The 24485-nt window shown below is 39.3% G+C and overlaps 1 protein-coding gene across 4 annotated transcripts in view; it reads right to left on the bottom strand.

Annotated features, from left to right (window-relative positions):
- Window positions 1-987: 987 nt before the first annotated feature.
- LOC132856764 (polycomb group RING finger protein 3) overlaps window positions 988-24485 on the bottom strand; it is a 44879-nt gene continuing 21381 nt past the window's right edge. For 3 of the 4 annotated variants that reach the window (XM_060886492.1, XM_060886493.1, XM_060886494.1), the window contains exons 2-11: window positions 23799-23912; window positions 23407-23490; window positions 22076-22193; window positions 21024-21120; window positions 17676-17731; window positions 17392-17502; window positions 14812-14894; window positions 8962-9099; window positions 7462-7542; window positions 988-6245 (exon numbers count right to left, since the gene is read on the bottom strand). In XM_060886492.1, coding sequence (XP_060742475.1) covers window positions 6198-6245; window positions 7462-7542; window positions 8962-9099; window positions 14812-14894; window positions 17392-17502; window positions 17676-17731; window positions 21024-21120; window positions 22076-22193; window positions 23407-23421 — 747 coding nt within the window. In that variant the 5' untranslated portion in view covers window positions 23422-23490; window positions 23799-23912 and the 3' untranslated portion in view covers window positions 988-6197. The remainder of the gene's footprint in view (window positions 6246-7461; window positions 7543-8961; window positions 9100-14811; window positions 14895-17391; window positions 17503-17675; window positions 17732-21023; window positions 21121-22075; window positions 22194-23406; window positions 23491-23798; window positions 23913-24485) is intronic. The other variant, XM_060886495.1, reaches the window with a different exon arrangement.

Here is a 24485-nt window from a genome sequence, read left to right as displayed (position 1 = left end):
GAAAAAAAAATGAGTGGAAGAAAAAGAGCATGCTAGGCTCATTACCTCCCTCTAGATCACACAAATTCATTTCCACTTTGGTAAACCCTTCAATGGCCCATTCATTGTGTGTGTGTGCACCTGTAGACTGTAATGGCTTTCACACATGCAGTTGTACCTGTAAATGTTACAGCAATTCACCAGGATAAAACAGAGCAGGATAGAATGAACAGAATAGACTTTCCATTACATCAATTATATTAATATATAGTTAGCTATTAATATTAGTATTTACTGTCCATTATCACCCAAATGACGATGGGTTCCCTTCTGAGCCTGGTTCCTTCCTCATATAATCTCAGGGAGTTTTTCCTTGCCACTGTCAGTTCAGGCTTGTTTATTAGGGGTCATTTCATTCATTTCATCATTTACAGCATTTGGCAGATGCCCTTATCCAGAGCGACTTACATTTAATCTCATTTTATACAACTGAGCAATTGAGGCTTAAAGGCCTTGCGCAGGGGCCCAGCAATGGCAGCTGGATTCGAACTCACAGCATTGCAACTGATAGCCCAACACATTAACCACTAGGATACCACATCCCCAGGATAGATCTTTGAGACATATAGACACAGGGTTGAGTGAGTTCCCAGACAGATTCCTTATTAAAAGTCCACAGCTTTGCTATTCATTATTTAGAAAGTTGAAATTTTCTGTAAGCACAGAGAACACATGTAAACACTAATGTTAAGTTGTTTCTAAATAACTAACACAACAGAGAGAAATATTGATATTGCCCTCTTCTGTATAAAAGACATTTACTAGTCAACAGAACAGTGATCAAAATATCAGATATGATGTACCTCTTAATATTCAGTTTAATAACCATGATATGCAAGTACACAGAAAATTTTAAGCTATAGTGGGATGGTAGATTTTTGTACTTTCCCCTGCAGGAATAGATGAAGACGCACAAAGAAGAATCATTGTAACTGGACTACAATATGGTTCTTTTAAGGCATTTATTCATGAAATACACACTTTTAAATTTTTCAACAAAAGCGTCCATAAAATTGTAAGAAACTCCAGCCTAGTTTTAAACTCAGACTCCTTTAAGTGTAGCCATGGAAACCATCCATATTACATGTGCAATAAATAATCATAATACGGTTAATGAAGACACAAAAAAGAAACATGGCACCACATTAAGTGCCAAAGTTCAACCCCCAAAGGAATAAGTTGATGAGAATGAAACATTAGTGTAGAATGTGTGAGATGAGGACTGAAAGGATTTGTTCAGTGACCTGAGCACCTGACGGAAACAGAAAAGAAGCAATGGAGTTTCTTGAGCTGAAACCAGGATCCATCTGAGAGATGTATATTGCACATTTTTCCTCCTCATAAACACAATGAAGCATCCGAGCAAAGATGAGACACTCGCAGTCGAACCTGATCAGATTACAGCAGGCGTGTTGTAGCCAAAGAGCAATAACACACACATCATTTCAATGGAATTACAGGTATAAGACTACATACAGAAAGGACAGTTTTTATGTGACATGTTCATTTTTAAGCCCTGTATGTGTTTAAAAGAAAAAAAAACAAAACACACACATAATTCAATGCAAAAAAAAAGACACCAGACCGCATGACGTATCAAAAAACAGGCTACTGCAAAGAGTCTTTTTTTTTTTTTTTTTTACAGTATAAATAAATACAATTTAAAAAAAAACAAAGAAAGTTTGGACAGTATTTATGGCTCATAGGAAGGTGCCACTGTCAAGGTTGGTCCTGAAAATTATTTGTCATTAATGCAATTAGAAAGTTAGTTTTTTTTTAAAGAAAGCCAGGTTTAGAAGGTGTAAAGTTTGGAGTCTTGTTAAGACTGATGGGTGTTGCCACGCACGTAACTGAAACACCTGGCAACCCACAATCACTGACCAATCGTTAGCACCTTTCAATCAGTGTAACCATGACAATATGTTCAGGATGCAGTCCTAGAAGAGAGGCTTGCTGGTGTAGGGCTTTCCAATGCCTCTGTATGCAGAATTCTCCATCCTTACCCCCATCAGGTTCTTTGCTCAATTGTTTGAAAATACACACGCAGGTTTAGGGATTAATAAGCTGATAAGCTTAATGTAAGGTGAAAACAATCAGAGGTATAAGAAATAAATGAAAAACCTGAAACTGAACAAAACGGAAAAAAAAAACTTTCATAATTAGTATCTGATTAAATTGTGGCCTAAACAGATCCAGTATGATCACCAATGAGGGAAGTGTCTAAACAAAACCACACACCAGCACAGAGAGATAAAGAGGGATCTGGCACCGTCCAGGTCTCTAAACAGAGGCCTTCAGAGTGCCGGGCATTCAAGGGGCACTCACATAATCTTCTTACAGCCTGTCTGTCAAGTGTAGCACTGATGTCTTAATGCAGGCCTGAATAGCTCCTACTCTCTCAGATGCACTGCAGGTGTGAGATTTTCACTTTCACATGCAAAACAAAACAATACAAATCTTGTGCCCATACAGTCTTAACAGTAACAGGGTACTGCACTTCAGACCAGCAGGGTCTGAAAAAGGCAGGTGGAGCTGTGTTTAGGAAAAGCGTCGACGTAATGAAGCTTTGCCAGAAACAATTTTTCTTAGTTGCATGGATGGGGATGGATGGTGCAGTCGTGATATTTCTGCTTATACTAACACAAGAAAAAGAACATATGGGTTTGTGGATATTTTCCCCCCACACACAGCCTGGAGAAATGAGCTTGTACAAAATTCAAGAGCACCAGACACAAAAAAGCGACTCTTTTTTACCATCCACTGCTCTGAAGCATAAGCTTTCATTTTTTTTTTCTTTTTTTTTTTTTTTTTTAAACAAAGTGTAGAAAACATTAGCACCATTTATCAACTCAAAAGAAAGACAGCACCACCGGCCTTCTCCACGAAGAAAAAACAAATCCAGACCACTTTCCGTTAATCCTGAACTGTACTCATGTAATAGAAAATGAGTACATGAAATAATACAAATAATAATAACGCATGTGCTTGTTCCATTTCAGACTATTCATGGTGATTCGCTGGCCTGGTTTCATGATTTCATCCAGTAAGTAATACAATGAATTAGCACAAAAATGAGACGGCTGTAATTAAGGTGTGGATTGCTCATGAACCATTCAGGACTAGGTCAAAAATACCTAAAATATACAAATAAGCAGAACCTGTGCTTTAGAAACAGTAAAGCATAACATTTCTTCATTACATACTGAAATAGTTCACATTATAAGACATCAATAAAAAATAAGCACATCCAGAGAGAAAGGATAAAACACATTACAGGCAGGAGATCTGATGCGAGACTGTAGTCTTTAACACAGAACAAGATGTGTAGTAACTTGGAGAACCAAATAAAATGAGATTTGGTCAAGCTGGTTTTGGCATTTTACCCGTGTGAAAGTAGACACACAGAATGAGTGAGCAGCTAGAAGACCTCATATGTACCACTTCATTCCCTGTCTACCGAGTAGGTGTTTTTTTATTATATATATATATATATATATATATATATATATATATATATAAATTCCAAAAAGGAGACATTTTATTAAAAATGAGCTATCAAATCTCAGTATCAAAACTTGATTGTTATTATTTCATCACTGAGTAGCTGAGAGGAAAATGGTACTGATCGTACTGATAGAGAGCCCTTTAGACATCGCTCATATGAGCTTCTGTAGCAAAGTCTGAAATATTATGAATCGATGCGTCTTAAAAGAGGGCTCCAGGTTTTAAAAAAGTAAGAATTGTTAATTTCTGAAAACACGAATGGTGACAAACGGCAATTTCAGATTATTAAATACTATTTTTCCTTTATGATCTCTCCATTTTGCCTTTCACACAGCTTGCCATACAGAATAAACATGAAACCTGAAGGGTGTCTTTGAGCCTTTGGCACTAAAAAGCGGCAGAACACAAGAGATGAACGGTACAGATGGATATTCATATGGATTACATTCTTTCTGTAGAGGAGTGGGCTACTAAAGCTTCTGTGGAAACCTAAAATGCTTAAAATTAGCTTCTGCTAAACTTATAATAAAGCCTATGTATTGCATATATGGTTCTAAGACTGGGTGTGGTGTAGGGGAACCTCAGGGATGGATGCTGAGATACAGATTACGTTTTCTGTTTCCACGTCCATGTCCAGACACAAACCCTATAGAAATGTATCGCATAGTGTATTTAACACACGTCAAACAGTAAACGCTTGCTTCCGAAAACAAGCTACCGTTTCTTTCTTTTTTTAATGACGGCAGTTTGTTCATTTGAAGAGTGTGATATTTTGCATGACTAATATGCCTTAAGTTAACGATCCATCATTAGACGACATTAATAACTCCTCGATGGCGAATGAATAACTCGGGAGAATGGTTTAAAAGCACTGTCATTTCAAAACCACTTTCTAATTTATATCACTGCCATTATTGTTACACAGACACTAAACACCCCCTTCAGTTACAAGGGGAAAACAAGTGTGTGTTTAGTGAGATAAGGTACCATCCCTCTGTTAAAGGACACATTCTGATCAGGAATCTCACTATGCAAATAGTCTTTATGTCCCTATATATTCAAACATCTGACTGTTTAAAAGAATGTTTGAGGGGGAAGAAAAACAATTAACACCAATTTTGCACCTCAAATATAAAAATTCAAAATCTAGGATGCGTTTGACATCCAAGTAAAAAAAATTCTGGACATGCACTGCCTTACGTAAGTATTCACCCCCCCTTTAAACTGTCTGCATTTTTTAACATTACAACCAGGAAACTAAAAGAACTTAACTGGGATTATATGTCATGGATCGACACCAAATTGAGCATAATATTGACCATAAAGATGAAAAAATAATACAGTTTGCGACATTATGTACAAATTTGCATCAATGGTGCCCTGTGGGATTTTCTTTGATAACCAAAGCCCTGATTGATTCTTTTCCCAGAACATTGTTTTGGAAGTTCTTTGAGCTCATGACACTGAGGGTTTTGGGTATTTTCCTTAACATTCTCTGGGGCCCTTCAGAAACTGGTTAATTTAATATTTAGATTTCAAATAACTAATGATTTGACATCTGATGGCCCTGAAACTAATGACAGAAACGGGGTGAATATTTATGCTTTTATGCTCTTTATTGGTAAATATATGTAAACTATATAAATTTCTCCTCCCATTTAAATCTTCAGGGTTATTTTGTGCAGATAAGAGATATATAACCAACATGAAGACATGGAATCCTAATTAACTATTTCAATTCCAGGTTGTTACAATACAAAATGTGGAAACGTTCGTGTGGGGGTTAATACTTATGCAAAGCACTGTATCTTATCTGTGTTCAGGTGGAAAACTGGTGTAAATTTGGTTTCCTCGAATCATTCCATTAAAATCTGCTTTCAGTCTGAACAGTCTGTCAGTCAATCTCTGTCTTGCACTCACACACTCGCTCACTCTTACATTTCATCTATCAGTTTTTTATCTCTCTTGCATTGTAACAATTTCTATGTACAATACTTGTAAATTGAACATAAATTACTACACAAAATTTTGTCTATTCACAATTCCACGTTCGGTGAAGCAACAAAAGGGGAAAAAAATGCTCTGAGACAATTCACAACTCAAACATGTTAGGAACGATGTCTTTTGTCATATAGTTGTATTTTCTGTGCTCCCGAGACGGTTGAGACCTGAACGAGTGAGTGGGCAGTGAAGATGTTTCTCCGCAGTGAGCAGTGTGATGGGACCCCCACTCAGGAGCGTACACACTGTGTGGCTGCTCTTCACTGCGCTGAGGCATGAGCCATGGTCGCCATATAAAACCTTCACCGCTTTGTTTGTTGTTGGTGTGTAAACAGAGCACCGTTATAGCGTCTTGGGTCCGTGTCTCTCGTCTGTACAAAAGTATAAATATATGCTTTCTCTTGTTTTGTTTTTTTTTTCCTTTTTCACATATCGAGGACATAGCGGGTGATGAGTAGACGGAACGCCTGCAGCTGTTTGGCTTGGCTGAATCACCAGAGTAGCATTAAGTGAGTTGGTATTGGTTGTTTGCTGGCTCGTGTCAGGACTGTCTCGTGGGACTGGTGTGTGTTTGGTTTATGTGTGTGGCGTTGATAGTCTCTGCATAAATAGTGCGCTGCGCAGTCCTGGGCCAAAACAACCGTCCTGTCCAACTACAGCAAATCCATTTTGGGTCTGTAATGCAGGAGGAGGGGTGATTTCTGAAACACACAAACACAAACACACACACACACACACGGGTATGGTTGAAGTGAGTGGAAGGTCAACAGGGGCAGCGTGTGATGCCATTCTTCAGCTTCTTTTCTGACATTGCTCTTTAAAGGTTATACCTCTAATTACAGCTACAGTGGTAGAAAGGGCACATTGGAAGGGGGAATATTTGCTCAGCGTGGGTGTTTACAGCATGCTTAGTGCTTATGGCAGTGGATTACAGAAGAAATGTACATTTAACTCTGAATAATAGATAATTCTATTATTATAATGTATTATTATTATTATTATTATTATTATTATTATTATTATTATTATTATATGAAACATCAGATACTTTTAATGACAACAACCCAGATAATTAACCCAAAACGCTCACACCACAATAACATTAAATATCCGTTTACAAGAACTTAATCAACCAGCACAAAGTCTTCATTTCCAGTAAAAACACATTCTGAAGTTTTTTATTCCTCTTATACTGCAACAATGTGCCAATCTGTTATACTTAAACTCTGAGTATCAGCCAGTATATTAAGACCCATCTGTTATTATTTATTTAAAAACAAACTAAGATTTAAAACGATTTTTAAATCCAAACACTAAAAAAAACACATAGATAAAACAGGACTTCACACAAAAAATCACTCACATTACAATTATAAAAATATAAGTCAAAATTGTTATATGTAAACATTTACAATCCAAAAAGAAAAATCCAATCTTTACAGAGTTGGATCAAATTTATTCTGTTTTCTCAAAAACCACTGAAAGTGATGCAGAGTATCTGATACTGATATCCTGGGTATCAAAGACATTTGATGCCATGTCCAGGAAACATTCCTAAATGTAAAAACTTACTAACCCTAACTCCTTTCTTAAATGTTTAATACAACCGTCCTTAAAATGCCATAATACTAATAACACATTCATCGTTCTTAAGTAAATTTCTTTTTAATTAGCTGTTACAGAAACTATTAGAACAAGTAGATTAAACCTGTTGAATTATAGCCAGTATTACTGTCAGAGATACTGTTATAGAGAATTAAGCCTTTAAACCTACTGACCAATCAGATTTGAGAATTCAACAGTGTTAGAGGATTAGGGATAATCCACCAACACGCTTGAACCCCTGAACATGATGAATAATTAAAATGTGCTCTTTTTCACATTACCTCAACCTTTCAGTGGACTAAAAATATTTACCTTGAATCTCCATCTTGTAACCACCACAAATTTAAGCGTATGGTCCTTGCCTAGGATTTCTTCGTTGCATAAAATGTCCAGCTGCAGAACAGAACACACACAAAAGATGCCCAGTAAGCAAAGCAGAGCGCAACAAGCACCCAAGAGCCCTGAACATAGCAGACTGCTAACGAGCCTCGTGCTGGATCATATTAGACAAGCTACAAATATAACCTGAAGCCACTCTGAGGAACGTCTGCATTACTACTGCAATTCAGAAGGAAGACACATGAGTTTCAGAATGTAAAATAAAATCCCAGCCTGAGTGTCATCTGATGTGAGTAAACTAGCAGAAAATACATAAACAAATGAATGAACAGCTAAGTGAGGGAAATCAGAAATCAACACGTAGACTGAATGGATTTTGGGAAACCTAACTTAGTAAAAATCATGTTTCATAGGGAATCTCTGTGGTATTTGAATCTGGTGTTTAAACAGAAGCTTGTGTATTTATGCACGTATGGAAATACACTGGAGATGAAACACACCAGTTTCCATTCCAGTGCAACTGAGAATGTCCTGTGTGTGCGTGTGTATCATGAGTATGAGCGTGTACAAACCATGCTGGGAAAACACTGATGTGTGGAATAACCACAGCACCCCCTGCTGGAGGAGCCAGTAACCAGTAGGGTGCCCTGCTTTAGACACGACTAACAAGCTATGGTTTCACTCTATAGAGCAGCTGCAAACATCACAGCAATCCTGAAATCATGAAAAGCTTCCCGGTCTTTATTCACTATTGTTTCATTAACTTTCTTTGGTCCTTTGCGTGGTAGGAAAATTGTAGCACCAGCTTGTGCTATTTTAGGCGTTCATTATGATTGCCAGCGCCAGTGAATACATGTTCAGTAGAGAACAAAAGACATCTGACAGCTATATTGTGGCAAGCGAGGCTCAGACGGCGCCGGGTGGCAGAAGCCCACCCACAGACTTTTTCAACAAGGAAAACGGGTGAAGAGAGATAATGATTAGCCGTGTTCCAAAGTTGGCCATGAAGCTCCTGACAGGCGGCGCAATACTTTATGGAAAGCAAATGATATTACAAGAGCTTCTGTTGTGCTGAAAATACAGTGGGGAAAGCTTGAAGGGAAAGCGTGGCAGTGTTTGAACGAGCTCTGATATGCTGCACTGTGACTCGATAAGAGGGAGTGACAGAAAGGGGAGACAGATCCCAAGAGATATAACGATTCACTGCCACTGTAGCAGCAAAACTAACTACAGAATTCAGATCCAACTTAATACCCAGAACCCCTGCTTTAAAAAAATTGTACTGTGCTGATTAGTGGTAGAAAGAACTGTTGCTGCAGTCCATTGTAAAGTGCCTGACATGAGGGAAACCCCTTTCACAGGTTCCTGTAGGATCCTAAAAGTGTCTGTTCAATATAAACAATATTTGAGTCAGGATCTGATTATAGAAAACCGCATTACACGAAAGGCATGTGATGTTCTTTCTGGACTGACCTCATTGAAAGATGTCAAGTTGAGCTTCTTGGCAATGAATTTTTTAAGATGAAGAACGGTAGCTTGGGCCGAGCAACGGATCCATTTCCGCTTGAGTCCACGGAGCTTACTGCTGTTGCACTCCAGACAGATGCTCACCTGAGAGAGAGAGAGAGAGAGAGAGAGAGAGAGAGAATTAAGAAAGTTATTAACACTGATACAAGAACATGCATGCTTTTATTCATTCATCAATTTCTCCTGCACAAAGCTGCTGTGGATCTGGGATCTAGCCTAGGAACACTGTTAGGAACACAATCATTTGTCATGTAAAGTGGTTTGTTTGAAAGGTAATTAGTTGTAAAGTAGTTAAAACTACTAGAAAGCTAGTAAAACCCTTACAGGAAACTACAGCATTCTACATTATACAGTAGAAGAAAACAAAGCAGCCTTTCCCCAGCTTGTTACTGTGCTGGGGTCAGAGGTAGTGTTAATTTCGTCACCTATTTTTAATTTAGTCTTAGTCTTGTGCCAAATGTCCTTGTTAGTTTTAGTCATATTTAGTCATTCACATATCTTTTTTGTTAGTCTTAGTTTTAGTCGACTAAAAGTCTCGTCATTTTAGTCTAGTTTTAGTCAAAAGAAAACTCAAGGTATCTTAGTCAAGTTTTAGTCGACTAAAAGTCTTTTAATTTTAGTCTAGTTTTAGTCAAAAAATTGTAGCTTGACCACATCTGGAATCTATTGTAAGAATAAATACAACGAGGCCTCGTTAAATGCAATAATATCAGGAACACAAGTGTTATAGTGGAAATAAATAACTTAATGAAAAGCCTAAAATCAAAACTGTAGATATATATATATGTGTGTGTGTGTATGTATGTATGTATGTATTGCACACACCATTATTGATGATATTTGGAGCAATATTACATGTAATTGTTAAACTTGATTCCCTCACATATACATTTGCTTTTAAGCCTAATTATTCATTTTGATTATGATGTGATTGTGACAGGGGCGTGGGAAGAGGTTTCAGGTTGGGGGTGCTGAGTTTTTTCTGTCATCACTTTTGAATAAGAAACAATATCAAGGCTATAAAACTTGTCAAAACTCCGCGAATCACAAAAGTATCAGTGAGAAGTTTAAACACTCGTTTAAACAGTGCATACACTCGAACTTGACTGCACATCACATTTTTTACTTTATTGATACTGCTTTTAATCGTAATGCAAAGACCGGTCATCGGGACATAAGCTGTCATGTACAATAAAAGAGCCTGCGCAGTGACAGGAAATATAATTTAACACAAAAAGCCTAGACCAGGGGTGGACGAATTCTTTCTACACACACACTATTTTATTTCTTGATAACAGACCGCTGCGAACTATAACACACCGTTGCCATGAAAAACAGAGCGTTGCCATGGACACACAGGATTCTAACCGTAGAGACGGAGCGCACTATTTTCTTTAGCGGAAACAATACAATTGTTTTTAAATCAATAAACTCCTTTTTAAATCATCATTTTGTGTCAAATTAGTGATTTACTTGGTAGGTAGCAATATAATAAGCGGGATCCGCTTCGCGGACCTGTAACTTGAGCAACAGCGCGAAGCCGCGAACTCGTGCTGAATATTTTAAAGGCGTAACAGCTGATGAAAAAGCAGAGACAATTGTAGACGAAAATGAAGAGAGATTTTATCTTAGTTTTTATTTTATACAAAACATTTTCGTCTCGTCTTTTTTCGTCAACAATAATGCATGTTAATTTAGTGGTGCGGTCTTGTCATCGTCTCGTCTTAGTCATGAAAAAAAAGGTTGTTGACGAACATATTCCGTCTCGTCTCGTCTGACGAAATTAACACTAGTCAGAGGTTGAGCCAAGATGCAGTAGCCCCAGTGCAGAGAAGGTTCAGGGTCTTGCTCAGTGCAGGCTTTGATGGTGCTGAGGCTTGAACCCCCAACCTTGTGATCTATATCCCAAGCCTTAACGCCTGAGCTGAGCTGAGCTCAGGCTTGAAGCAGCTTCAATGCACCAACATGATGCAGTTTATGGACTGTTTTCCTATAACCAATGAGATGTCAGATAGCATACACAAGCCCGCTCACTGTTCTATAGCATTTGAAAAAAGCAACTTCCTAAACAAAGCCACTGAAAGGACCAGATGCCATGGGTGCTCAGTCACTGTTCTGAGCCAGGTTGCAGGTGTGTTTGTGTGTGTGTGTGAGAGAGAGAGTGAGAGAGAGAGAGAGTGTGAGAGAGAGTGAGTGTGAGAGAGAGTGTGTGTGAGAGAGAGAGAGAGAGAGAGAGAGAGAGCCCAGATTTTGGCCCAGTTCAATTTGGGCTCGGCTCCTCCAACAGCCAACACTAATGAAGAAGGATGGAGCTCCTGTGTCTAAGAAGCCTCATGGACACACCGAGCAAAACACACACACACACACACACACACACACAATCCTGACTGTGTTTACAGATGCTAAACACACCTCCATCTGAAGGGCAAACAGTGTGAGAGTGGTGCTGTAATCCCTGGTGAAAACCACGTGGATGAATACAGCAGCAGCCAAAAAAAAAAGCGTGCTAAAAAACCCAACAGGCCACAGTCAAGCAGCAGGGACGTGAGCCATTAGTGCGGCACAAACTGAAATATGACTTTGTGTATATGAGCTCATGTGTGTATCATTACTGGGTCATTACCGCATAGGCGGGCCAGTTATAATCGACACAAATAGTGACACAAATGACTAATGCAGTTCGAGCCTATTACACCTCCAGATGAAAGCAAGAGAAAGACTCGATGCACACGTCTACGTGCAGCTCGCAAAACCAAAAGCTTCTGTAGCGTCTTAAATTTTCTAATTATCACAGTCAAAAGAATCAAAGGTAGCAGACATGCACTGTTGTAGTGAGCTGTACTGTTGTTTACAGAGAAAATACATACAGCGAGGATTCTTTTTCCAGACACTGTTGGTTTTTCAGACATTTATTATCTGCATAAGTATGTGACAGTTCCACTGCTACCTCTTTGTTGTCTCAAATATGTGTTAACAGGAAAAGGAAAAGGTAAATTAAAGGAGAATTCAGGCTAGAATGCGCCAATTTGTCATTCAGAATAAATGTCTGCATTACAGTTACACCATCAAATGTTTTTTAAAAATGTTTTTAAAGTCAGAATAAAACTAAAATTAATCTCTGGAGCTTTTTACATAGACATCATTCCTTCATTCTTCTTCAGTAACTGGTTCATACTCGTCTGGTGGATTCAGATCATGTCCTTTTAAAAGTCCGTCAAACATTTACCTTGGGGAAATTTCAGCATAACATATTCACCTGAACGCATGGTTTTGGGAGGTGGAAGGAAACCGGGGAACAAGGAGGAAACCCATGAACATTACACTGTTGTTGTTGTTTTTAAGCCTGTTTAATCATGTCAATGACTAACAAGCCTGAGGTTCAAGTCTATTCAAAATGCTTCATTTTACACCACAAAACTGAAATCATCTCAAATCCTTAATCTATATTAATAAGACATATAGTAATATGTGCATGATATTGTGTGGAAAATGTTTATATTTTAATAAAAAACATTGCCTAGTGTGAGGCAGTCACTTAAGTACAGCCTAAAAGATATATCCATTTAATCAGAAGTCCATGAGATGTACTTTAATGTATCTGAGTCTCACGAATTATTCACTGCTTCCTAGCTAATGTTAGCTACATGGAATTGTGTCTAACATCAGATAGCTAGCTTGCTCAGCACAGAACATGCATTCATGTAAGTAAAGGACATAACGAGATAAATACAGCCAGAATGTTACACACCAGCATGAAAAACCCCAAATTTGGCTCTCTCCATCTCTCTCACCAACACACACAGACACACACACTTTAAAACTCTCTCTAACGGACCCAAACTGACAGAGGTCATTTTGCGAACAAACTCAGCATGTACATGTATATAGCCAAATGTCCCTCGCTGCTCAACACTCACTGCTATCCAGCTACACGTCACCTAGGTGGTCTTCTTACTTATGCAAATGTAAACAATGAGACTTTTCTCCCAACCAGCGTTACAGCTTGATTGTATTCAAGCTTGTCCTTTTATACTAGCATTAAGAAATATTTTCATGGAGCCTGTAAAGCACTTCTTGTGTATGTGTGTGTGTGTGTGTGTGTGTGTGTGTGTGTGTGAGAGAGAGAGAGAGAGAGAGAGAGAGAGAGACCCCCATCCTGCTCTGCGACCTTGAACCAGCAATTGGAGCCAAATATCACCAACACCAGCACGTGCAAATACACACACGCACGCACGCACGCAAAAAAAAAAAAAAAAAACACTCAACCCACACAGATGGATGTGCTTTTTCACTGGTCTCCATCCTCCAAATGCTCCATCTTGCTCCCTTTGGCCGAGTCACATACTACACTCGCCAAAATGTGAATTCAGCATTCAGCAAACTCCAAGAGAAAAACTCTCTCTCACACACACACACACGGGGTTATCACATATCTTTGCTTTTGAATTGAGCGAGTGCAGAACGTTAAGGTTCCTGCGTGCACCGAGACACCACACACACCACGATACACACATCTCACACTGCTGAATCTGATTATTTTTCTTAATACCAGCATTTTATTTTGTACTGCACACTAGAAACAGCAGGCAATATCCATGGGCATGCATTCAGTGAGAAGGCAGAAAGTGCACAAGTAAGCAGACGGCTAAATAGAAATCCTGCTCTGTATTCTGTACACAGGACGTGTGAGGACATCTCAGACACCACCCTTGGAGGGACAGTAAAAGAGTCTGAAAATGACACTCACAGCCCCAATCTCCACTTCCTGCATTATTAAGCAGTGTGATAGGCTGAAGATGGGATGGAATACCAAACAGTCTCCTGACAGCGTCAGTGAAGTACAACAAGCTCCAGATCACAAGTCCAGTTCAAACAAAGCTGCAAAACGGTAAAGGAAAGCTATTTTTCTTGTCTTTTAAATTGTTGCACACAGATACAAATGTAACAGAAATCATGACAACAGTAATACCTCAGTGACCTGCAGGAGGGGATGAGTTTTGTAAAGGCCTGCTGTTACATGAAATTCCCCACCTTTGCTAGAGAATAACTCAGTCTGTCTCATAAGCATGTGTCATGAAGAGAGCCTACTGTGGTGTACTGCAGAGTAAATAGAGACAGAGAGAGAGATTCCCCAGGATAACGCAGTACAACATCCCAGTCAAGTACCTGTGTCCGTTCCCATTAAATGAAAAGTGAAGCTAGTGGGGAGATGATGTAATTTCCAATAAAATGCTAGACTTAACACTACACATCAACAACAATAGCAACCATGCTAAAGCTTTGAGCTCTGATTTACACTGCGGATGTTTTTACGTCAAAAGACATTACTGAAGACGAGACTGAAGGTTCTCAGATGCCACTGAAGGTTCTCAGATGCCACTGAAGGCTGCTATGCTATACAGTCCATCAGAAAAGGAATAATTTACCGCTTGTCTACATCCCAAAGCACGTCCAAAGTGGGAATAACACTTTGGATGGTTTGCCAGTGTATCACAGTTCACCTTACACACACACACATTCACTTTAGTGACAAATCCAGCTAGCTGCAATTTTTTTTGTTTCAGAGGAACTCAGACAACACGAAAGAAAATGATTAAGAAACAAGCACATCATAATAGTAGAGTAGCAGGCAACTTACAGTGGTTTTTAAAAGGTGGACTGCACTACATCTAGCTATGTGTGTGTTATTCTTGGTACCCTAGCGATAATTCTAAGCAAATACGTTACAGAGACTTAGTTACAGTGCAGCTCACTTCTAAACATAATTAACAACAGCGATGATGTGCACGTCCTTACCTGCTCATCACTACGATGGTAATCGTTATCCTCCTCTGGTTTCTCCTCTCCATCCTTTGCTGCATCCTCGGATTTTACGTCGCCTGGTTTTAAGAACAAAATACAGAATTGATAAGTTACAGTCTAATAGCCACATGTGAATTTTCATTTATATTTTTTCATTATTCAGTATTTTCAGTATTCATTTTTTTTTTTTTTACAGTAAATTAATTTTTTCTCTTTTAAGTCAGTGTAGATTCCTTCTGTTCAGTCAGCCTTTAATGGACCTGCACACGCCATGAGTACAGCGGGGGAATAAAAGGCCCATTTTGAAGAGCTTTTTTTTTGCAGCTTCTTGCCAACTTGATTTTCTATGAAAAGAGTGAATGAGCTGAAACCTGTGGTGTGGGGTTCATTACTTATAGCAGTCAAACAGGAACAGAGAAAGCTCTTACAGGCTTTTAACACCATCTTTTTCACTTTCTTCTGGTGAACTTGGCTGAATTTGGAAGAATGAACCTTTTTTTTTTTTTTTTTTGGATCTGAGGATAGGTTGTTCTAGCACAAAGCAAACACATGTGATATACTGATATTTACATTCAGGTGCTTGTTTAGGGTCCTTGTGCCTGTGTATTTGTTTTGCTTTTTGAATCATCTATAATTCATTCCAACGTATTTATGCATTCATTATTTATCGGCTGCTGCCCTGCCTTACACTTAGCTGGTGCGGTAGATGTAGGGCAAAAACAACAACTCAGACTCTCATGGTTTCTGGCACCACCCCGAAATGCAATTGTGTCAAACGGATTCCCAGTCACATTTATAATGCTCACAAAACACAGACACGCCTAATTAATGAAAAACACATTCATTTGCACTTCATTCCACAAGCAAGCACAAAGTGGAAATAATCAGTCTGGAAAGAAATGTCCTTCACCTCCGGCAGACACCTGGACCAAATAACCAAAAGGAAAGTATGGCAACAACTATGCCAGGAAAATGAATGATTTTTAATACACAAGGTCACATTAACTTTAATCAAGTTCACATTTATAACATTGATCATTAAAGAGTAGCCGTGGCTTTTGAGTGGGAGGGATGGCACACTCTCATTCGACTGATAATCAGAGTGATGCTAACCAATCATGGGCATCTGTGAGCTGAAGAAAGTGCAAGAACACCCTCTGATTCTAGCATGAGCAGCAGTTAGAAAAGTGATAAGTGAAGAGTAAGCGCACGTCCTGGTTGCTGGCTATAGTGTGCTAGGGGAGAGTTAGCTAGAGGTTGGCAATTAGCGAATGAACTAATTGGGAAAGTGTGGAAAAAAGGCGTCTTCTTTCCCTTTTTCCACCTAAAATAAAAACTGAGGGCTGCTTTCTCTTTTCTCTTTCACCTAAAATGAAAGCAGAGATATCTCAAAATCTGATGGAATGACTTCCAGAAGAAACTCCGAATATCCTCATGCTCATTTCTTATTCTCCTGTGAAAAAGGGACTTGTTACTGTTGAGAGGGTCGGATGAATGTTTATGCTGTGCCAATTTCTGTCTCCAACAAGGGTCTGTGTAAAGGACAGACTAATCTTCTCTTAGAACTTCTCTTATGGCTTCTTTAATAAGCATGGTAAAGGGATTAGGGGGAACACAGAGTCCCCTTCCGAGGAAGAATTTGGAGATCGAACTAGGACAGGAGCATCCCTGAGTAATAAAAGATGACAGTAACTCAGCTAAAAGTCTTTCACCCAATGATGGAATAGATTTCTTGTCTAGTCTCTTACTGTGATGTGTGTGCACCTAGAGGTCTGTGCATTACTTTTGTATGAACGGATGTCTGTCGTGTTTCTTTCTTGACACGTATTCAAAATGTATTTTTATTTCCTACCCTATGTCAAAACTGCAGTACTGCGGCAAAGACAAACTCTCACATAATAAATAACAAATATTCATGAATATACTATGAATGTATATATGCAGTATGTACTGTGCACATATTCAAGCCACCCGTCAAGCAGTACAGACATTGTTAGAGCATCTAATCACTAGTGCTGCCTTCCAAAACATCCAGCTTTGTGGAAACAGAGCAAGGAGCTTCTCAGTGCCCCACCCTCCTATCTCACATCTCCTATCGGTCTGTCTTTTTCTTTCTCTGTCTCAGAGCAAGCAGAAACATAAGCTGATGGCGCAGTGCAGCGGTTAAATGAACTATTTCTTGCTGAGGCGTAGGCCTGCCAAACGTGCTGTGACAGTCAGGAATGAGAGACCAATTCCACTTCCATTTGAGCCTTAATTACCAAAGTAGGGCTTGCGCATTAGGCCAACGATTAAGGCTGCAGGCTTGGCAGGCCCCTGGGTAGCCATCCACAAAGCCATTAGCACCTACTACAGCGCACTTACTGTGCAGTAAAAGACACGCACTGTAATTGGGCCGAGTGACATAACAAAACAGGGCGTGGGTGGAGGGAGATGAAATAGCAGATGCCATGGATGCTCCTGTCTGAAGGTGAACTATAATAATACTAACAATCTGTACTGATGCTCTCCTGTGACTTTAGTTTTATATCAGCTAGCAGATAGAAAGCGAAAGACAGTGCAAGAGGAATGTACCATTGCGCTGCAGGTCCAGGTGGGCCTTCATGTTGCACAGTTCTCCTTTGATGTCCCCGGGAACCTCCATGCCCAGTTTCTGATAGAAATCTCTCTGCTTTTTCAACTCCGCTGCACAGACAAACATGTAGAGATTCAAGACAAAATAAGCCACTTGATGCTCCATTAGTAACTGTGTGTGTGTGTGCGCGTGTGTTTGGGTGTCCATTAAGGATGATGAAGTGTGAGATTAAATAAATTAAGAAATAAATAAAGAACTTAATTAATAATGAAATACCACAAACCTTCTTGGAGTCCCGGCACCAGCTTATAGACAATGTCTTGCATTGTTCGGTCATGGCTGAGGAGGAAAGGGAAACAGGAACGTGAGGCACATGGATAATTAAAGCAAGAAAAAAAAAGAAGGATAAAAAAAATGTAAGAAATAAATGTAAGTGTAGCCTGAAAATAAACAGATCAGTAATCTATGTGACTATAATGAATTTCTATTTCAGCAGCAACATTAATCATAATTTAAACATGATCAACAATTGGCTTCCTTAATCTATTAAACATAAATGCTTTAAATAAAGTGGTATAATTGGCAGACATGGGAAATCAATGTTTATTGACTGGTGTATTAAACCTACAAGCTCTCAGTTCAGCTCCGAATGCATTTTGATTTTTTTTCCATTACACAAGGGTGATTTAATGCTTGCATTTATTATATATTGTGCTTATATTTCTAAGGTGATTTACGTTTACAAGGTAGTTCATTAAAAAGTGACAAAAGGTTTGATTGAAATAAAGTAAAGAAAGAACATAATAATGGTTGAATAACAATAAATTCTTGAGCAATAAACAAAATGATGAACATAAAACCAAATGGCACAAATAAACAAAGAGACAAGAGGAAAGAAAACAAAAAGGGAACTACAGGACCACTATCGAAACAGCCGTTATAGACAGATACAGATAAGTTATAGAGAAGTTAGAGAAGTTTGTTAGATAAGATAATCAACACATTTTCATCAAATTAGAAACAGGAATTGAACAGTGCTGTAGCATACAGGTTTATAATGTACAATGTGGCTTTAATTTCTAGTAATAACCTGAATCTTCAGTAAAAGAGTAGAGCTGTTTTTTAAGCCCCTGCCTGACCCTGTACTTGTTGCTTCTCTGGAGACACAAACACTGAGCCTGTGATGATGGAACCTGATACTGAAGCGTTCCTCAGAGAGACGGTTACCATGTCATAAGGTCTTAGGGCTGGGAGTCCCTCAGGCCTGCCATAAAAACAACCAGAGCGATCCGGTCGCCTTTCTGACTCTATACACCAGACGTTTCCAGATAATATATGAAAGTGGAAGAAAATATCTCATCTTACATCAGCAGTGTGAGCTGTGATTCAGCGTACACAAGCTCTAAAGCCAGGGTTTGTTAATACACACAAGATAAACCACACACTGGTGTGTATATCATCCCAGATCAGACATGACAGAGGATTTTGTGGCATTATGACTGCATTGTGAATGAATCATGTTTCTTTTACAAACAGTGTTGATATCTGTTTTATGTGGGCAGTAGTGAGTCATGAGGCCTTTATTTTTAGTGAGAATTCTTTCTTATGGGCTTGTTTTATGCAAAAATAAATAAATAAAGATATTTTGCATATATGCTAAATTCTATGAAAAGATTTTTCATATTGCTTTAGGGTGTTATATATATTCAAGAGTCACTGCTGGCTTTTATACAGATTTAATGGCATTTATAAAGGGCATGTTGAGGCACACACTCAAGTCAGTCCTGGTGTTACAGCGATGTACACGTCAAGAACACAAAATGCAGACTCATACCAAGGGCAGATTGCAGCTTAGAGCTCAACGTGTCTTGGTGGCCCCCTACTGGGCTGTAACAGGCTCTACAGCGTGTATTGTTCATGTCTGGGCATGTTAGTATTTGTGCTCTGGGTCAAGCCTGGCTACTGCAGAACACTGGGGAAAAACAAGCCCAATTAGCAAGCGCTGTCATGCCCCACAGCAGGCGCAGGGAGGCCTAGGGATGAGAAGGGGTCTGGCATTTAAAAAGATGATCAACAGACTATGGATATATAAAGAGTTTTGTGTGTTCAGCCTCAGTGAGATGTGGCTGGTTTAAACACAGATTTGTCTGTCAGAGAACAAACAGCACAGGTGGAAAACATACAGGAAATTCAGATGAATTATGCATATGTAGGAAGGACACTTCTCTCTTAAGGGGAGTGTAGCATTGTTCCAGGCCTCAAAATATCACCACCTTTTATTTTTACATACTGTCAAACTCTCTTCAGGCTACAGGTCGGAACCTGCAGTGCATTTGGACAGCATAGTGAATATTTAATGCCTTTAATATTTAATATGTTGCAAAATAGGGTGGAACGCTGGAGATCATCCAAGTATTTTATTACGGGCATAAATAGATGTATAAGTGCTCTTAATGGTGCACTCTTAATGCTTTATTTCCTTAAAGAATAACAGATGATCCTGAATTGCACATTTAGCAGCTTTGATGCCAACCAAACCTAGAACTGAGACAAACTATCACCATTTTATTATGGCCGTCAACGTATATATTTGAAGGGGGGTCTGATAATTTTACTTCTTGAGCGTGTCTTTATTAGAATTGCAATGTGACCACTTTCGAATAGGAATAACAAAGTTCTCTTCAATTATTTCTCATTAACTGCATTTGGCCTCAAGCACATCATGAAATTGTGGCCTTGTTTCATGACCTTGATGGATGTTGTGAGCAATGTCTCTAAGAAAGGTCTGTGATTTGTTATCTGTAAAAACTGCTTCAAACTAAAACATTTTACAAAATCTGAACCTTGTACTTGTCGCGTGCCAAAAAAACCTCATTGTGTCACCATTATGGTTTGCTGAGGGTTTTTTCATCCAGAAACCACTGTATAGATGTGTGTCAAAAATGTCAGACTGCAGTCCTCCAGATACCGAAGCTTATGGCCAGAAAAGTTCACAAATGATACAAGCTGCTCCATAGATGTTTCTAATGGATGAACCTCAATCAAACAGACTTCAACAGAAAAAAAACAACATCTGTTCAACTGACTTTAACCTTCACCGGTGCAACCGTAATGATCAAGAAGAAGCAACAACAGTATCAATAAACTGCATATGCAATAAAAAATATCAAACTGTACCACAAAATGAGCATCATTGCTTGGTCAGTATTCTCACTAAAGGGCCCATGAATCATGACTTTCACTGCCCACGCAAACATTAAGCAACCGTGCCTCTAAAAGTAGCACGATTTATTCTCATTGCAGCACTTATAGCTCTAATGCTTTAAGAGTTTTCATCATCATGCCTACAAAGTACAAACAGTGGGACAAACACAGAGTCAGACAGAGAGAAAGGGCAAAAGATAAGGCTAGGAAGACTACATCCACTATTCATTTTTTATGCACATTTAATTGCACATCACTTTCATTTAAGTGAAGAGAGAACAGAGAATGTAGCATATAACAGCTGAGAACATGACTCCCTATCACGCTTTGATGAGCTGTATTCTGTCAGAAGTCATCTGCATGCTGTGTGTGTGTGTGTGTGTTTGTGTTGTGTTGGTCGTTTCTGGTTGCTGCATTACACACTCACCCGATATACTGCAGTGGGTGGCTCTGGTGAATGACAATCCTACACGTGGGACATGTGTTGTTTTCTTCCAGGTATTTCACTAAACAGCTCCTGCAGACTGCGCACACACACACACACACACACACACACATACACAATAAGAAAACACATACTAATATACTACATGTGAGTAAAGGTATGCACACATGACAAAACAGCGTGGTGCAGCTGGAGATATAGGACATGTCGGCTGATTCTGTTGTGGAGTTTAAAAAAACAAGAGACGTGACATAAAACTACACCAGGTTACACATGCAACCCGGTTCCCTGAGAAAGGAACGAGTCGCTGCGTCATGGCTGACAATTTGGGTTCTCTTGTTACGGAACCGTTCTTTCCTTTCCTCCCAGGTAAAAGTCAGTCCATCAGAGCCTGTGCTGATTATATTCACGAGTGGCACAAGGGCCCCCTCTACTGTTTATTAAAAAAAAAGTGCTACAAAAGGATTATGTGGGTTTTTCATGTCTCTATTAATGTTTCTATTAATGTCTGAATAGACACAGGCACAATTAAATAAGTACAATTACCCCAAACATGGTAGTGTGTGTGGTGTAGCACGATTATACCATCAAACACTGTCCTTCTTAGTTCCTGAAAGTGTTCAGTTGGAAACTAATCCACGTGTGGACTGGGAATGTGTGGTTTATTATTATCCAGCCGAATGCTGCATATTTTTGGTTTCCAAACTGTCCTCAAGCCAGATGAGAACACACACACCATCACACCACTACCATGTCAATATCAGAGTTGTCGTGAGAATGACCAAGCTCCCAAAATAAACAAAGCTCCCATGATTCATGTAAAGGTGGGGAAAATGTGTATAGATGCAGACATACTATCGAGTAGTGGTTGTACCTAATAAGCTGGCAGTTTCTGTTATTACACAAAGTAAAGAAAAAAACAACATGTAAATGTAAATATATCATGCTAAGCAACCACTTCACACAGTCAAAATACTAATAACAAATACTGAATATAATATAGAATGTTTGTGTGTGTGTGTGTGTACACTCACATGTGTGTAAGCACTCTGTGACGGTGGTGGCATCGATCAGGTACCCCTCACACAGACGACAGGTAATGTGGGCATTTATGTCCCACAGTTTAATCTTCCTTGTGAGCATCTCGGGGTTCTACACAACAAATAAGAAGGGGAAAAAACCTCAAATGTACAAATAAATTACAGACACAAACCTGTTTAATTTTTGTTTCTCGTTATTTAGCAGTGGAAGCCATTTGCCTTGTGATAGAAAGACAGAGATACTGATATTTCAGAGGTTTGCCCATACACCATACTGATCTGATCTGCTCTGCCGGTCAGCTTTAAAGTACAGTGGAGTTTAAGGGACACACAGAAAACACAGCATGTATGTGATTTATACTGCATTTAGATCTGAGACAGATGGCTGCAAAAGACGGCTTTTCAGGCTTTGTCCCGTCTGCTCATACATGGAGGGTAACTGCCACAAATATTAAAATGGAAAATAAATCAATAATAAAAAGGTAAATAAAAAATAAAAAAATAATACAAAAAAATCAATTATTTTATAATTATTAATTGATGGATAATTCCCTATTTTCCCTATTATAAATAAGCGAGCAGTAATCTTTAGAAATGCAGCTCATTGTTTTAAACTACATGCACATAACTTTCAGAATGTAGCTGTAATTCACTGGTTCAATGAATAATAATAATAATAATAATAATAATAATAATAATAAAAAGGAAATGTAAGATCTGGTACTAACAATAAATCTAAGGTCAAATTTATCCCATGTTCTGCTGCTGCTATGTGATTGGCTGACTAGAGAAACATAAGAATAAGCAGTGCACAGGTTTTCTTAAAGTGGCCAGTGAAAGTACTTTTTTTTATTTTGTATTATTTAAAAAAAAACACCACCACTTTCTTCCCATTTTTTCCACACTTTGCAGTACAAGGTTTTCCCAAGACACAAACTACACGCATTTAATCTGCTGTACAGCGCTTACATTACCTCTGCCATGATATATAGTCTCCTAGATTTCCTGTATAGTCTGTTTGCTCTTGTCTTGTGAAGCCCAAGCTAAATGTATAGCACAGTGTTGTTTATGTCTGTACTTTTAAGAGGCACAAACAGCTGGAACCAAATTCCTTGACTCTTGGACAATAAACCTGATTCTGATTCTGATTTGTGTAATCAGAATCAGACCTCCAACCCCACCCCCCACCCCCACCCCCCACCATGACTCACCGCATCCCCCCTCCCCTCCCCCAGTGTGAAAAGACACTGTGAGGTCATTCTGAGGTGATTCTTCATCAGTGGATATAAAAAAAAACATGGTTATGTAAGTTGGTGTAATCTTACCCCTAATGCTGCCATGAATCTACTGCAGACAGAGAGGCAGCCAGGCCTGCATTAGCTGTGCATCATGAACCACTGCTCACACACCTAGAGAAGAAACACACAGAAGAGCATGAGGAAAAATCACCTGAGTAAAGAAGTGTTCAGAAGAAGGAGCAAAGTAATGGGAGACATTGTGTGCAGGAGAAGAATAAGTCAAATGGTAATATGTGAAAGAATATTTCACTGAACACATTCAAGCAGTCTGAGAGGAAACAAGACACCAATTAAAAGCTCCAAGTGCAGTTTTTCATTTAACTGAACAGCATCTGCAAGTTCACTTCCAGATCAGTGAACATTTAAGAGGCCTTTCTCAAACAATCTACACTCGACAGATGGTTCACAGGGCAACTTACTCTTCACAGTCCATGTGTCTCATTCAGCATGTCTTCACAATACTCTAGCAGGTCTTAAACCACAGTGCTGCTCAGTTCTTCATTCTGATTGGCACATGGATGTTGGGTAATTGTCTACGAGACATAAAAAAATCTTTGTTTTTATTTTGCATTGTTTATTGCTAAAAGGGTAACAAATGTGTATTTCCTACATAATCTACATTTGATTCAATAAAAGAGTTCCAGGGATTAACCTGTGAGGACACACACACACACACACACACACACGCACACACAGAGGGACACACACACACAGAGGGGGACACACACACAGAGGGGGACACACACACAGAGGGGGACACACACACACACAGAGGGACACACACACACACAGAGGGACACACACACACACACACACACACACACACACAGAGGGACAGGGACACACACACACAGAGGGCCACACACACACACACACAGAGGGACACACACACACAGAGGGCAAGGGACACACACACACAGAGGGCAAGACACGCACACACACACAGAGGGCCACGCGCACACACACAGAGGGCGAGACACGCACACACACAGAGGGCGAGACACGCACACACACAGAGGGCGAGACACGCACACACACAGAGGGCGAGACACGCACACACACAGAGGGCGAGACACGCACACACACAGAGGGCGAGACACGCACAC

The sequence above is a fragment of the Tachysurus vachellii genome, chromosome 14 (assembly GCF_030014155.1).
Source record: "Tachysurus vachellii isolate PV-2020 chromosome 14, HZAU_Pvac_v1, whole genome shotgun sequence".
NCBI classification, from domain to species: domain Eukaryota; kingdom Metazoa; phylum Chordata; class Actinopteri; order Siluriformes; family Bagridae; genus Tachysurus; species Tachysurus vachellii.
This window is presented reverse-complemented; position numbering and strand designations above follow the sequence as displayed.